Source organism: Puma concolor, chromosome B1 (genome assembly GCF_028749965.1).
Source record: "Puma concolor isolate L17-30 chromosome B1, mPumCon1.1.hap2, whole genome shotgun sequence".
In the NCBI taxonomy this organism is placed as follows: domain Eukaryota; kingdom Metazoa; phylum Chordata; class Mammalia; order Carnivora; family Felidae; genus Puma; species Puma concolor.
Genome location: NC_141670.1, coordinates 147,218,371 through 147,235,217, shown reverse-complemented (window position 1 = coordinate 147,235,217; position 16,847 = coordinate 147,218,371). Strand labels below are relative to the sequence as shown.

General features: G+C 44.0%; 2 protein-coding genes and 1 long non-coding RNA gene across 3 annotated transcripts; 2 read left to right on the top strand and 1 right to left on the bottom strand.

Annotated features, from left to right (window-relative positions):
- The first annotated feature begins 313 nt into the window (after positions 1-313).
- On the top strand, positions 314-2,612 carry LOC112858315 (uncharacterized). The gene is made up of 4 exons (XM_025921693.2): positions 314-783; positions 889-1,012; positions 1,125-1,208; positions 1,981-2,612. Exons 1-4 carry the CDS (start codon positions 515-517, stop codon positions 2,047-2,049), a joined length of 546 nt encoding a protein of 181 aa, XP_025777478.2. The 5' UTR covers positions 314-514; the 3' UTR covers positions 2,050-2,612.
- A 5,741-nt stretch (positions 2,613-8,353) lies between these two features.
- Positions 8,354-12,382, bottom strand: LOC147581927 (uncharacterized). The gene is made up of 2 exons (XR_015250405.1): positions 11,461-12,382; positions 8,354-8,608 (listed from the first exon to the last, which is right to left on the bottom strand). It is a non-coding gene; the product is annotated as an uncharacterized LOC147581927 (long non-coding RNA).
- Positions 12,383-12,441: 59 nt separating this feature from the next.
- On the top strand, positions 12,442-14,625 carry LOC147581926 (growth-regulated alpha protein-like). Its single transcript, XM_086704850.1, has 4 exons — positions 12,442-12,640; positions 12,746-12,869; positions 12,988-13,071; positions 13,872-14,625. Exons 1-4 carry the CDS (start codon positions 12,553-12,555, stop codon positions 13,885-13,887), a joined length of 312 nt encoding a protein of 103 aa, XP_086560976.1. The 5' UTR covers positions 12,442-12,552; the 3' UTR covers positions 13,888-14,625.
- Positions 14,626-16,847: the final 2,222 nt, after the last annotated feature.

The window sequence follows — 16,847 nt, the reverse complement described above, 5'->3', positions numbered from 1 at the left end:
AAATTACCCTGCGCCACGGTCCATTCCCTTACCCTACCCCCATGCCCACTGGGCAAAAACGTGGTACCAAGTGTGACCTACCAGAGCTGACCACACAACAGAAACAAGACAAACATTCTCACATACAATCTGAGACGACAGACATTTTTAAAGAGTGTATTTATTCCAGAGATGAAAAACACCCGGAAAGCCCAATTTAAAGCCAAAGGATAGATTAGAGAGGCTGCCATTTCCGCCTCAACTCTTCCAGTTCCAGCGACTGAAGCGTCTTTGAGAATCAATTCTCTCCTCTAACGGGTCTAACTAACGGGTCCGACCTTCCCGGTCCTGCGACCGGGGATCCCTGGGCGCCCACGGTCGCCGCACCCTCCCCCGCGGTGGCAGCCGCCGCGGGGCGGCCACTCACGCCCCCTTTGCGCATTGGGGCGGACAACGGTCTCTGAGCCGCCGGCACCCGCGGGCGGGTCCCCCTCCACCCCGGGGGCGGAGCCGCGCGAACCTTCCGCACCCGGGAATGACCCGGGGCGCCGGGAATTTCCCTGCCCCCCCACTGCGCCCTGCGCCGCGCCGCGCCGAGTCGACAGGGGATAAAAGCCGTTCTCCCGGCTCGGGGAGCCACAGAGTCCGCTCCGCCAGCCCTCCCGCCAGCCGTCCAGCTCCAGCCACCGCCGCCGCGACTCCCCGAGCTGAGCCCCATGGCCCGCACCGCGCCCCGCGCTCCCCGGCTCCTCGGCGCCGCGCTGCTGCTCCTGCTCCTGGTCCCCGCCGCCCGGCGCGCCGCAGGTGAGGCCCGGAGCCCGCGGGGGGACGCGGTGCGGGTGCGAGTGGGGGTGGGGAAGGGGTGCGCGCCCCGGGGCCGCCCGCTCACCCGGCCTGCTCTCCCCGCAGCGGCGCCCGTCGTCACCGAGCTGCGCTGCCAGTGCCTGCAGACCGTGCAGGGCATTCACCTCAAGAACATCCAGAGCGTCAAGGTGACGCCGTCGGGCCCCCACTGCGCCCACACCGAAGTCATGTAAGTGACGCCCCGAGCTGCCGCCGTCCGGGCCGTCCCCCACCCCCGCCCCCGTGCCCCCTACCCCGCGGCCCGGCCTCCAGCCAACGGGAACTCTGCCTTGTCTCCGCAGAGCCACTCTCAAGAACGGACACGAAGCCTGTCTCAACCCCGAAGCCCCCATGGTCAAGAGAATCATCGAAAAGATGCTAAGCAAGTGAGTTATGCTTTCTGTTGACCCGTGCCGCTAGAGTCCTTGGTCACGGATCCTGGCAAATGCGTCCGGGAAGTTTGATCAAGGAAACCTAGGTTTCGCTGAAAAACAAAATTATTCATTCACAATGACCTTTGCTATTAAGGTCATTAAGCCTCTCCTATGCCAGAAGGATATTTCCAGTGCCCTCTCTCCCCACGCAAATGAGTGTGGGTGCATGTGTGTTCCTAAAAGCTGAATTGGATTTGGCCAGTGGTGTTCAAATGCTTCCCACCCACTGAGGAACACACAGTATTCAGCTCCATCCCTGGTGAGCTTCTGCTCTGAAAAGTGGCACCCTTGGTTTTGAGCAACATGGGCCACTGAAGCTCAGTAGTGAAGAGCAAAGACTTTGCAGCGTGATCCTCCTAAATTCAAGTCTAGGATCCCTGTGAAAGTTTTCTAATCCTTTTGAGTCTCAGCAAAATGGGCATAGAGAATAACAACAATTTCATGGGATGTATGAGGTTCAAGTGAGGTCTTGCATGTAAACTTTTAATCAGGATGACAGTCTTTGAGCGCTAGGTTTTAGCTCTTTCAAGTCAATAATAGTTCAGTCCACAGCCAGTAAAGAGCAAGTTCTCTGCAGTAGGGGGCAGCAGGTACTGTGGGACCTTCTGTGGGTGCAGGACTGGGCCAGGGTCTACAGCAAAACTCCCTCTAGCCCTAGGGGCCAGTGTGACAGAGGAGCAGTTTTTCCTTAGCACCTGTAACAGTAACCCTTTTCCAATCATAGGGGCAGCACCAACTGACCTGGAGACCAGTAAGAAGCTGGCTGCTGGTGGTTCCTGAAAGGCCCTTCTAGGAACTGAAAATGAAGAGAGAACAGCTGGCTTCTGCAGGCACCTAGAAAGGCCTTAATGTGTTTGACTATTACGAGTTCTCTATTTATTTGTTTGTATTTATTTATTTTCCAAAGCTTGTATTTTAATATTTTACATATTAGTATTTAAGGATCTGACTGTGTTGAATCAGACATAACTCCGTCCTGATTGTTATTTAATTTGAAGATGATGGGTTTTTAAGGTCTCATTAACCACTATGTATTGGGAGACTCCATCAGGTGCCAGGGCACAGCACTGGGTGTGGGGGGGAGGGGGGGAAGGGAGCTGAAGAAGTTAGTGTGTATACATCTATTTTTGTACTTGTTTAAAAGAATGGCAGTTGTCATTTATGGAAATAATTTCACATTCTATAGTCAACATTTTTATGTTGAAGCTTCCCTTGGACATTTTATGTCTTGCTTGTAGGGCATAATGCCTTGTTTCATGTTGATTACGCAGTGTTGCTCTGTCTTGGAACAGAGACGTTCATACTACTGTTATGTTTTTAAAAATGACATGAAAATAAACGTTTTGCAAAAAATCACGTGCTTAGGTTTTGTTTTATTCTTCTTGATCCTTGGTTCCTACTGGGGGGGCCCAAGGTATCGTACCATTACACAGACTATAGCTCACACCTAACTTTATGCCTGCTCCTGGCCGTTACTTCCCTTACATTTCTATTACTTAAAGAATATTTGACACGCTACCCTCCCCAACCAGCTTGAGAAATCTAGTTTTACATAAAATATTGCTGCTTTTCACACTGATTCATTATTAAAAATTAGTGCCTTTATAAACTTTTGGATTTTTACAAACATTGTAATAAGAGCTCTTATTAAATACTTTGGGTAAGTGGTTTTTCAGACAATTATGCAATTCTTTCCCTTTTAATGAGGCTGGGACCAAATGGTAGAAAGGTGGATTTTTTCCTAAGAACTTGAGTAATTTGTGTTATTTAATAATAATAATGATCTATGGAGATAAATCCATGCCGTAAGGCAAAATACATGACAAAAATAACAGGATAGGTAGGGAAAGAAATGGATTTAGACTACAAGAGATGTCTTCAATTGTTGCAGAAAGTGTAAGCTGAAGGAACATTGTAACATGGCAGGAATATATATTGCAATTTTTAGGGTAACCACTAAAAGGGAAATGAAAAGTTTAGATTTAAAAATCTGAAAAGATGGGGCGCCTGGGTGGCGCAGTCGGTTAAGCGTCCGACTTCAGCCAGGTCACGATCTCGCGGTCCGTGAGTTCGAGCCCCGCATCGGGCTCTGGGCTGATGGCTCAGAGCCTGGAGCCTGTTTCCGATTCTGCGTCTCCCTCTCTCTCTGCCCCTCCCCCGTTCATGCTCTGTCTCTCTCTGTCCCAAAAATAAATAAACGTTGAAAAAAAAAATTAAAAAAAAAATCTGAAAAGAAGATAAAATGGAATAAGAGAAAATATCTGAATAATACAAAAGAATACAGAAATTAAGGAATAAAGAGACAAAACAGCAGATGGCAGACGGGGAAAAGGAAAAAATCTTCTTTATTGTCAGGTCTGACAATAAAAAGTCTCCTCCTAAAGGTGGGTTTAAATCCCCTCCCCATGTGAGTGTGGGCTGGGCTTTGTGAGTTCCTTCCAAAGAACAGGTTAGGAAAAGGAAAAAACATTAGACTGGAGAATCTGGCAGATTCCACCTTAACCAAGTGATGAAGGTTATCACCCTTGGTATCATATGAATATCATGTACACCCCCTATGTGATATGGTAAGAAGGGCACTTCATTTCCACCATGTTCTTCCCCCAAACCCATAACCCTAGCATGATCATGAGAAAATCATCATAAAAATCCCCATCCAGAAACATTCCACAAAATACTTAAGAAGTTTTCTTCACAGGGGCACCTGGGTGGCTCAGTCAGTTGAGCGTCTGACTTCGGTTTAGGTCATGATTTCTCGGGTTGGTGAGTTCAAGCCCCACATCGGGCTCTGTCCTGACAGCTCAAAGCTTGGAGCCTGCTTCAGATTCTGTGTCTCCCTCTCTCTCTGCCCCTCCCCTGCTTGTGCTATGTCTCTCTCTGTCTCAAAAATAAATAAACACTTAAAAAAAAAAAAAGTATTCTTCAGATCTGTCAAAGTCATGAAAATCAAGGCAATACTGAGACTCTGTCATAGATTAGAGGACACAAAAGAGACGTGATGACTAAATCCAGTGAGTTGTGCTAACTTGGATCCCAGGATAGGAGAATGACACCAGTGGAAATTGGTGAAATCTGAATAAAAGACTGGAGTTCAGCCAACAGCAATGTACCAGTGTTAATTTCTTAGTTTTGATAAGTGTATTATAATTATGTAAGATATCAACATTAGGAGATACTGGGCAAAAAGTCTACAGGAACTCTCTGTACTATCTATACAAATTTTTTTTAATCTAAAATTACTCTTAAATTGAAAGTTGATTTAAAAAAAAAATAGGACAAATAGAATAGCAGGAAAGGAGACTTAGATCCAACTATATTAAGAATTATAGTAAATTTAAATGGAATAAACACTCTAATTAAAAGTCAAAGATCAACTTTTTTTCATACAAAGACTGTATAAATAAGACCAAAAAATCTATGCCTCTTAAAAGAGACATACTTTAAATATTAAGACCTAGATAACTTGAAATTAAAAGAATAAGAGTGTTATATCATGCTAAAATTAACTGAAAGAAACAGTATGGATATACTAATGTATTACTTGCTAATGACTATTAATCTATTATTAATACAAATTACTAGTCCAATGGGGCACCTGGTGGCTCAGTCAGTTGAGCATCTGACTTGATTTAGGCTCAGGTCATGATCCCAGGGTCATGGGAGCGAGCCCTGCATTGGGCTCCACGATGTGCCTTGAACCTGCTTAAGATTCTCTCTCCTCCTCTCCCCTGCTCATGCTCTCTCTCTCTTAAAAAGAAAAAAAAAAATCAATGCATTAGGTAAGAAGATATTAGGACTTAAGGAAAGAAGGAGTCTTAGAGATAAAAAAAAGACCGATTCAAAATAAAAAGGGGGTACTTCTACAAGAAACAAACAATTCTAAATTTCAAAAACTTGATATTTAATCAAATTATATTAAGAGAGAAACTAAAAGGGGCAATTGATGAAATGATTATCATAGTTAAAGATTCTAACAGGCCTCTTTTCAGGACTTAGGAGGTCACAGCAGTAAAGAATCAGTAACAGTACAGAAGAGTAAAGCAACATGATCCCCCAACTTGGCCGGAGCTTGGTATACAGATGCTTCACCCAAAAACTGCGTAAGTCACGTATATTTTTTCAACACACAGGGAACATTTTGTAATAAAGACCATATATGAGCCATAAAGAATGTAATAACACATTTCAAAATGTTGAAATGTTACAGAGGACATTCTCTGATCATCAAAATTTCTACGTTTGTCATGTCCCCTGGCTGACCATGTATCCACACACACTATGTGTAATATGTTTGTTGTGGTTTATAGCTCATCTCAACTTCCCAAATTTCACTTCCATAATACAGGAAACATCAAAGCAGGGTCATCACGCTGTTTTCATGCCTGTTATAACCAAGTATGATAAACAATATTTGCCTGAAGACATTTCCTCAATTTCTATATTTTTTTCTTCACACATCCTTTTGTAATTTTGGCATTTCTATATTTCTTTGATTCGTATTGCATGTAATATAATTTAATTACTCATTACTATTTCTCAAAAGTTTTTCAAAAATCTTAATGGAAATACAAACATTATATTGAAATATATTATTTTTAAAGCCTTGGAATAATGCCCAAATCTAATATATTGGATGTTTTTTAGAGTTAACTGAAATGAACTTAAGTAATTATACATAGTTAAAATCGTCAGGTTGGCCTTACCACAGGAACAGAAGGAAAGACTAGCTGTGTTGCAGAAGATAGTTGGCAGGTTAGTACTGAAGAAGAATTTCATATTTGGAGTTTCAGTTTTATCCACTATACATTTTTTGCAAAATAGACCACAGTTCCTTGTATCTTGCATGTGCCTAACAGATGTCTTTTATTTTACTTTTTTTAAGTTTATTTGTTTTGAGGGAGAGAGAGAGAGACAGACAGGAAGGGACAAAGAGAGAGGGAGAGAGAGAATCCCAAGCAGGCTTCATACTGTCAGCACCGAGCCCGACATGGGGCTCCAACTCACAAACCGTGAGATCATGACCTGAGTGGAAATCATGAGTCAGAAGCTTAACTGACTGAGCCACCCAGGCACCCCAAGTAAATGTCTTTTAACTTAATATCTACCATGCCCTCAGTTTTTTGCACATATCCTGAATCTTAGGTTATACCTCAACCACCCTATGGTAGATAGCCAATGAAGGTCACAGTGTGGTCTGGGCAACAGGGCCATGGAAACACCTTGAAATGCCTACAGAGGCCTCCCAGTTAGATACCATCCAAACTGGATCCTGACTAACAAACAGGGTCCTTCCAGCACATGGTCTCCAGTGTCGGAGGCCTGCAACCTCCTCCTGCCTCAGCTTCTCTCCAGTCTCTGTTCACAGAGTGAGTTCCAGCTACACAAACCGTTTGCTGCTCCCAGTAGTAGTCACCATGTTCCATCCCATTTCTATGCCTCTGCTCATATGGCCCTCTCCTGAATGTCTTCTGCCCATCAGTGTCCCCCATTTCCCTGGAAAATTCCTCATCCCGAGAGTCACATCAATGGTCACGTCTTTCAGGAACCTCTCTGACAAGTTACATAAACCCACTCTTTAAGTGTTAGATCAGGTAGTCCTCACACCAGCATCTTGGGAATGGTTTGCCATGGTTTTCACAGGCTTTTCTAAAATCTCTCTCTTTTTTTTTTTTCATATTTTTATTTTATTTTGAGAGAGAGACAGAGTGTGAGTGGGGAAGGGGCAGAGAGGGAGACACAGAATCCAAAGCAGACTCCAGGCTCTGAGCTGTCAGCACAGAGCCTGACGTGGGCTAGAACTCACAGACTGCGAGATCATGACCTGAGCCGAAGTCGGATGCCCAACTGACTGAGCCACCCAGGTGCCCCTTTTCTAAAATCTTCTATTTGTCCATTCATTTCCCCTATTGCATGGAGAGTCAGAGGGTAGCAGAGTCCTATTCCTCTCCGGATCCCTGGCCAAACTTTATTCCCACCTTATAAATGCTGAGTAAATGATCGATGACAATGTTGAAACAAAGGGAGAAAGAAAGGAATTCAATTCGAGTTGAACCGCCCTCCTGGTTAGAAAGGTAACTAACAGTAAGTGGAGTCAGTAACCAAAACCCGGTTTAAAATGGCTTCATAAAAAGGAGAGGGGGCACTCAGGTGGCTTAGTCTGTTGAATGCTGACTCCTGATTTTGGCTCAGGTCATAATCCCAGGGTTGTGGGATTGAGCCCTACATTGGCCTCCGAGCTGAGCATGGAGCCTGCTTGAGCTTCTCTCTCTCTCTCTCTCTCTCTCAAATACATAAATTTTAAAAAATACAAATAAAAAATTTTTAAAAAAGAATGGGGTGGCTGAGTGGCTCAGTCGGTTAAGCGTCCGACTTTGGCTCGGGTCATAATGTCCCGTTCACAAGTTCAAGTGACAGCTCAGAGCTAACACAGCTGTTCCGCTGACGGCTCAGAGCCTGAAGCCTGCTTCAGATTCTGTGCCTCCCTCTCTCTGCCTCCTTCGCACTCGCACTCTATCTCTTTCAAAAATAAATAAACTTTAAAACATATATAAAAACCAAAAAAAAAGAAAGTTTTAATTAAAAAAGAAAAGGAGAATCATTGGGCCTCTAAAAGTAAACAACTGATGTGTGGATGCTTTAAAACTGCATGTTGCAGTTCAAAAATTCTCGCTGGTAATTAGCCTCACTCCACATCAGGCTGCTTTTCTCTGTGCTTGCTTCACTTCAGGCAGGCTCCCCTCAAGCACTGACAAAGCTTCAAGCTTCTGTTCCAGCAGGTGGAACCCCACAGGAAGCAAGGGCTGATTTTCCCACCATTTCCTGACAACAAGGACTCCAGGACATTTTTCTGACTTGGCCAGGCTTAGGTCCCTTGCCCACCCTGCACCTGTTAGAACTTGCCTGAGGGTTAGACCCAGACTGGAAAGACCAACCAATGGTACTTTGGGTCTCCAGCACACTCGTGGAGCTTTGGAGCAGGGTCCCCCTCCCTGAACTACCCAGGCTGGGAGGAAGAAGGGATGGTCCCCAAGAGAAAACCAAGATTCCATAACCAGAAGGAGGAAGGAGCTCAAGCCGGGTAGAAATGACCACCGTACTAGAGACTGGATCAGGTTTATGACATGAACGCTGGACGACACGCTTCGGACTGAAGAAGTGGGTGGATTGAGCGATTTAATGCCACATTCGGACATTTTCATTCTTCTCCCCTCAGAGCCGGAGTCATTCTACCAGAAGCGGTAAACGCAACACGTGGCATTTGTGGTGTCACAATTTCCCAGGGCCACAGTGGGGACAGCAGTCCTGCACTGCCCATTCCGATGGCTCCCTCATCTCAGGAGACGGCGCCAAGTCTGGATTGTGAAGGCAGATCAGATAGTGTCAATCGAACAAGAAGACAGTAAATATGGTGGCTGTAAATGGGATTTAATAACCCATTTTATTTTAAGGATGCTCTCTTCTTTTAAGATTGGTGACTGCATTAGTTTAAAGTTTGGGCATAGAAATCTGTCATTCAGCTCATAAAATGAGTAAATATCTGGGAGAGACACTTGCAAAAACAAAGAAGGGGATTGTTTTTTAGGCTTCAGAACGTCATTGCTTTTTAAGTTTTCTGAAAAATAAATACGGGGCTGCTAGGGATTGAATTATGAGAGTTGATATATTAAGGTAGAAAAAAGCCCTTTCTTCTGTACTTTATTTTGTTAGCAAGTGATGATTATCAAGCAAGTCTTAGACATAAAATTATAGATAATTCTATAAATATGAGGCTGCTTCTTGAAATGTTTCATCCCTTTGGCCACTACTATAAATTTTTTGATGCCCTATTCATTCACCCTGAGTATTTGCATATGTCCATACTTTGGATTGGATCTGGAAAGCATTAGGAGAATATTTTTCTTTTTTTTTCTTTCTTTCTTTCTTTTTTTTAATTATAAAGAGAGTAAAGTTCTGGGTAGCTTCCTGTTAATGCTGAAGGCAAAATATTTCCATTATTAAATCATGATAAAGTATGCAGACTGGGTCAGGCAGAAAACCATGATCCTTATTTCAGCAAATAACTAAAATGCCCAGTTCCCTTCTGGGAAAATCTCAGTGTAGAGTGTTCATCCCACTGACTTGATTTTGGAGGCATAATCCATTGATGAGGAAAATCAGATAGATAGATAGATAGATAGATAGATAGACAGACAGATGTAGATTTTATTGAATCTAAGTATATCCTATTCATTCCACAAAAGAAACTTCTTGCTGTTAGTGAAATAAAACACTGGAGACTTTTGAGCAGTTTGCTATTTCTAAGCTTTAGGAAATGTGGCATTGAACTCTTTAACCGCGAGAATAACAAACAAACAAACCAAAACAAAAACAAACCTGCTCTCCTGAATTATCTATTACTTTTCTTAGAAAAAAGTTTCTTTTCTTTTCTTTTCTTTTTTTTTTTTCTTAACATGTAGTGGTTAAAAGCAGCACTGGCTAGAGCTCAAATTGTGAATTTTATTAACTGTGAGACCTTGGCCAATTACCTAAATTCCCTGTTTCCTTGTGGAGAAAAGCTGTGGAGACAAAGCTGGTAACTACTTTGTGGGGAAGTTGAGAAGATTAAGTGGGTTTCATATATGCAAAAGATTGAGGACATTGACTATTAAAGTGTTATTTACTGTAATACTTTATGTTGATCTTATAAGCACATAAACATATGTAAATTACTGGAGATATTGAAGAATAATGGAAAGAATAGCAATCTCTTCAGCTATTATAATTCTGAGCTACTGATTATCTAAAAAAAAAAAAAAAGAAAGAAAAGAAAAAAGAAAAAGAAAGAAAGAAAATCCATAGTATTTTCAATTAGGAATCCTAGAAAGGGGCGACTGAGTGGCTCTGGGTGACTGACTCAGGTCATGATCTGGAAGTTTATGAGTTGGAGCCACACGTCAGACTCTGGGGCCTGCTTCAGATTCTTTGTCTCCCTTCCTCTCTGACCTTCCCCCAGCCCCCCCACCCCCCCAACACACACACTGTCTCTCTCTCTCTCTCTCTCTCTCAAAAATAAATAAACATTAAAAAAATAAAAAAATAAGAATCTGAGAAAAATAAGGATAATGACAGTAGTACCTACACAAATTCTTAATTATTGCTAAGTTATTCATATTTTATAAACTTTAGGTCATCTTTCATTTCCACTTATTTTTTTTTAAAGTTATATTTCTTGCCCCTTCCCACAAAGGGCTGTTCTGATTACTTTAAAAAATGTAATGACAAATCATTATTTATAATTTAGTAATTCATAATCTCTTCTTTTTTTTAATTTTTAAAAAAATGTTTATTTTTGAGAGAGAGAGAGAGAAAAAGCATGAGCAGGGGACGGACAGAGAGAGAGAGAGAGATACAGAATCTGAAGCAGGCTTCAGGCTCTGAGCTGTCAGCACAGACTCAACCCCACAGCACAGGACTCAAACCTACCAAGAGTGAGATCATGACCTGGACAGGATCTCAACTAGAGTCAGATGTTTAACCTACTGAGCCACCCAGGCACCCTCATAATCTTTTCTAGTAAGATAGAATATATTTAGTTTTATTTGCACTTTGTAGCTGAAATTACTGAAATTAGAACTATAAAATTACTGATCAATTAAACTAGACAGCAAAAAACTCATTCTGAGTTTTCTCTTAAGAAAAAAAATAGTACAAAACTTTTATGTTGGTTGAAGGAGGTGTTTTTTCTTTTTAAAATTTTTTTTTCTCTTTGTACAGGGATTTTATCCCCAGGTGAGTTCCAGCTTAAGAATGCAGAAACAGCAATTTAAATTATGTTTATTTAAAAATGATTTATAGTGTATGCATTGTATATACTGGCGTTTTATAAATGTTCACACGCTTATTCCTCCTAACAATCTGCTGAAGTAGATACTATCTCTGACGTCCATTTTACAGGTGAGAAACTAAGGCAGAGACGGTTTAAATGAAATTCCTACCCTGGCATTGTGAAGCAGAGGGCTGCTCGGTGCCACTTTGCAGCTCCAGAGCAAGTCCTCTCTCCTCCTGCTTCCCTTCCACACCCATCCACCGGGTAACCCCACGCTCCTCACAGGCCTGCACCTGGAATCACACCGAAGCCATCTGAAACCTACATGTAATCCACCAACAACAAAAGTCATTTACACTGAGGTGAGAAAGGAGCTGCTGAACGACACAGTCGAGTTACCGGCTTGAAAGGTCTGATTGATTAGAAGTCAGTCAGAACTGAAATAGGACTGCAGTTACTTCTCCAGAGAGCATTTCAAATCCCCGGAGGCAGGCAAGTCCACACAACAGGGAAAGGAAATGAGATTTGGGAACATAAAACAAGGAAGTGCCATTGGAGTGGTGATCTGGCGCTCAAGTATTTCACAGGAACACCTCTTTTTGCTGTTCAGGTGAGCACAGGGTGCTACTCCCACTAGGCATCAGCTCCTGGTCCCTCCGACCCCTGGACCCCAGGAGCCCAACGCAGCCTTCCCCCCACCCCCCAACAGCTCGGATATGACCACCAGCATTATACTTCACGGACTAATTCACACCGTCTACACCAAAAAGGTGGTGTTCATGGATTTACTCCAACTCTGGAAGTTCCAGAATTGCAGAGGAAGGAAGATAAGTAGGGATAAGACACTCAGTCCTAAGTTAAACATTAAATTGACCTCTTGACACCGGTCATCCCCTCATCCCTTCACCCCTTCAGGATATGACACAAAGTATGATTCGTTTGTGAATGTAAAATGGAACCGGCGAACGTTCTTATGTCTGCTGTGAGATGACAAATGTATTTTAACAGAGTCTCCTTATGCAGACGGAAGCAAACTAATCAAACCAAAACACATTTATGAGTTAAGTAGCAAGTAGAAAATCATGTCACCCCTTCTCCGGGCGTTATTCCCCCATCCGGATAACTAACATTCGTCAAGACAGACGCCGGTCTCGCGTAAATGGCACAGACTCAAGCAAGGCCACTCACGCCCTCTTTGGGGACTGGGCGGAAAGGGAACACGCCCGAGTCGCCGGGACACCCGGGAGGCCTGGCACGCGGGTCCCCCTCCACCCCCGGGGCGGGGCCGCGCGAACCTTCCGCACCCGGGAATGACCCGGGGCGCCGGGAATTTCCCTGCCCCCCCACTGCGCCCTGCGCCGCGCCGCGCCGAGTCGACAGGGGATAAAAGCCGTTCTCCCGGCTCGGGGAGCCACAGAGTCCGCTCCGCCAGCCCTCCCGCCAGCCGTCCAGCTCCAGCCACCGCCGCCGCGACTCCCCGAGCTGAGCCCCATGGCCCGCACCGCGCCCCGCGCTCCCCGGCTCCTCGGCGCCGCGCTGCTGCTCCTGCTCCTGGTCCCCGCCGCCCGGCGCGCCGCAGGTGAGGCCCGGAGCCCGCGGGGGGACGCGGTGCGGGTGCGAGTGGGGGTGGGGAAGGGGTGCGCGCCCCGGGGCCGCCCGCTCACCCGGCCTGCTCTCCCCGCAGCGGCGCCCGTCGTCACCGAGCTGCGCTGCCAGTGCCTGCAGACCGTGCAGGGCATTCACCTCAAGAACATCCAGAGCGTCAAGGTGACGCCGTCGGGCCCCCACTGCGCCCACACCGAAGTCATGTAAGTGACGCCCCGCGCTGCAGCCGTCCGGGCCGTCCCCCGCCCCCGCCCCCGCCCCCGTGCCCCCCACCCCGCGGCCCGGCCTCCCGCCAACAGGGACTCTGCCTTGTCTCCGCAGAGCCACTCTCAAGAACGGACACGAAGCCTGTCTCAACCCCGAAGCCCCCATGGTCAAGAGAATCATCGAAAAGATGCTAAGCAAGTGAGTTATGCTTTCTGTTGACCCGTGCCGCTAGAGTCCTTGGTCACGGATCCTGGCAAATGCGTCCGGGAAGTTTGATCAAGGAAACCTAGGTTTCGCTGAAAAACAAAATTATTCATTCACAATGACCTTTGCTATTAAGGTCATTAAGCCTCTCCTATGCCAGAAGGATATTTCCAGTGCCCTCTCTCCCCACGCAAATGAGTGTGGGTGCATGTGTGTTCCTAAAAGCTGAATTGGATTTGGCCAGTGGTGTTCAAATGCTTCCCACCCACTGAGGAACACACAGTATTCAGCTCCATCCCTGGTGAGCTTCTGCTCTGAAAAGTGGCACCCTTGGTTTTGAGCAACATGGGCCACTGAAGCTTAGTCGTGAAGAGCACGGACTTTGCTGTGAATCCCTGCCCTAACTGTAACCTAGGCCCCACCTCTGATTATTCCTGCGTCCCCAGGGAAAGTGCTTAATCTGTTCAAGTCTCCGTAATATAGAAGAAATAAAAATAGCTACCCAACGAGGTCTGCCGTGGGGCTTAAATGATGTCCTGAATGTACTTTTTTAGCCCACTGTGACATTACCTTCTAGCTTTTTGAAGCTAATAATACAATTGTGATCACAGACAGCACCTTATTCCTAATTAAACACCATCCAGGAGCCCGGCATTTTCCCATCCCACGCCACCCATGGCAGTGGTGTAGGTTGTAACCACGTGGCAACCTCATGTCACAGGACTATGCAGTCAATTTATGGAGTCCTATTAATGGCAACCATTTCTTTCTTTCTTTCTTTTTTTTAATCACAGGGGCAGCAACAACTGAGCTAGAGAGAGAAGGCAGAAGTTCATGGCTTACTGTGGCAGCCTCAGTGGAATGGGATAGAAAGAAAAGAAACCAAAGCCTCCAGGGACCATCTGGACTTTGTTCAATCTATTTGACTTTTCCCTATGAGTATTCGTCTATTTTCAACATATGTATTTATTTGTTTATTTATTTATTTATTTATTTTTCAAAGCTAGCATAGTAATGTTCCAGCTAATATTTAAAGATATGAATTTGGTAATTTGCTGTACTATTATTTTTAAAGGTCATTTTTATGCTAAAGTTAGTTCAGTTCCTTTTAGTTTGTAAGTGATGAGTCTTAAATGTTCTTCATTCATTAAACTATATTATGTGTTGGGGGGAGGGGAGGGGAAACCACGCCCTGTCATTCCCTATGATAAAGGCTGGAGATAAATAGTTTGGGATCCAAGCACACAGGTCACTGTTAAGGTTGTGGAATGTATGTGTGCATTTATTTTTGTACTGCTCAGAAGAATGCCAATTGTTATTTATTGAGAGAGTTTTACAGTACGTGGTCAACACTTCTGATGTTGAAGCTTTGAAAACTCCACAATGTTTTTAAATATCCCTTGGACATTTTATGTCTGCCTTGTAAGGCATAATGCCTTGTTTAGTGGTAATTATGCAGTGTTTCTCTATGTCTTGGAATAGAGAAGTTTAAATATTTATTGGTGCATTTTTACAAATTGCATGAAAATAAAGCTTTTTACAAAAGTTTCTTGCTTAGGTTTGTTTTTTTCTTCTTGATCTGTTATTCCTCCTGAATAGGCAAGCCCTGGAAATTTATAACGGACTGTAGGGCACACCCACGTAGAGACTAACACTAGTGGGCGCTCCTTCCATATTTTTTTCAAAGTCCTTGCAGTGCCTCCCCATCTTTAGAATCTCTGTTTACTTGCAGCCACTCTGGAAAACTGTGGAGGTTCCTCAAAAATAGACCTACCCTATGACCCAGCAGTAGCACTGCTAGGAATTTACCCAAGGGATACAGGAGTGCTGATGCATAGGGGCACTTGTATCCCAATGTTTATAGCAGCACTCTCAACAATAGCCAAATTATGGAAAGAGCCTAAATGTCCATCAACTGATGAATGGATAAAGAAATTGTGGTTTATATACACAATGGAATACTACATGGCAATGAGAAAGAATGAAATATGGCCCTTTGTAGCAACATGGATGTAACTGGAGACTTATGCTAAGTGAAATAAGCCATACAGAGAAAGACAGATACCATATGGTTTCACTCTTATGTGGATCCAGAGAAACTTAACAGAAACCGATGGGGGAGGGGAAGGAAAAAAAAAAAAGGTTAGAGTGGAAGAGAGCCAAAGCATAAGAGACTCTTAAAAACTGAGAACAAACTGAGGGTTGATGGGGGGTGGGAGGGAGGGGAGGGTGGGTGATGGGTATTGAGGAGGGCACCTTTTGGGATGAGCACTGGGTGTTGTATGGAAACCAATTTGACAATAAATTTCATAAATTGAAAAAAAAATCTCTGTTTTACATAAAACACTCATTTTGTTTCAGTATAACCAACTGTTCTTTAGTTGTAGCTCTTTAAAATTTTTCAAATGTTTACCCATATTTCCAAAAGCACTCTCATTTAAATGATCTTAAAAAGTTTTTCAATTCCGCATTCTTTTCCCTCTTCGTGAAGCTGGGAGCTAAATTGTTAATTGCACTCTATCTTCGAACTCAATCATTATTCGTGTAATGGGAGCAAAAAAGGAAAAAGTGAGTTGGCTGAGTGTCATCTGTCCAAAGGTCTAAATGAGAAGGTCTTTATTTTATAACCTTCATGGAGAGAAACAATCAGCCAGTGTAATGCTGTTCCAATGGCTTCACAAGTCTCGTGATGGTTGAAATGTTGCTAAACCTGTAAATTTGAATTTAAATGGCCCCAAGACAACAGGAATACATCTAGCTTCCACAGTAGAAACAAAGACTGTTATCTCTTGATATGGAACCATATGAACCACCTGGAAAATAACAGATTCTCAATCTGAAAGGGAGGAGAGTTTGTGCTCCTGAGGGGAAGGACAGGAAGATTTGTGCTTGTCTCACTGGACCTGTTCCTGGGCACGTTTGTAACCTTCAGCAGGAGGAAAAGTGTGGGCACATGCCCACACTTGTCTTAAGCAGCTGGGTAACCATAGACAAGCAACAGCTACTCTGAGCCTCTGTGTCCTCCCTTGAAAATTAAGTAGAATAGCCTCTTCTTTACTCCAATTGTACTTGGCTCAGAATGAGATAACATGGAACAGCAATTTTTTAAGTTTTGTAGAGGTAAACAAACACAAACCATTCTGGTAGCTCTATAAATGTCAGCAGGGACTCCTTCCTTTAACTCTAAGTCAAGGGCAATATATTTTAGGCTGTGGGAAATAAAACTTCTTTGGATTTCTCAGTGTTCTTGTAAAAGTCCTCGCCTCCTCACGTCCCATGAGTATTAAATCTGTCATTTGTCTAGTTAATGGCTCTGATCCTCAGGGATAACACAATTTTTCTAATCTGAAGGATGACTCAATGGTTATATCCAGGGCTAGGTGTCAGGCTAAGCCTCAGGGTTCTGGGGAGACTGGAATACTATCTCCCTAGGTATTTACATGTCAAAAGAGATAAAGCCACAGAATTTAGAGATACACATAGGTCTTAACAGTGGAGACAAAGGGGCAATCTGGTTCTTGGAAAGATTTACTTATATGACAAAGGGTTATGATTGGGATTTAGACCTATTGTGTTTCCAAGGAAACCCTTTCAGGAGGGCAGTGGGACAAAGTCCTCACTCCCTTTTATAAGCAGGGACAATTGTATCTCCCCTTCCCCCCTCCACTCCCTTCCCTGGCTTATGGAGTGTCTCGCTCCTGGAATAGGACAACTGGCTTGGCTTTCATCACATCACCCCCCAAGAGTGAGGCCTGAGGCAAGCAGGAAGT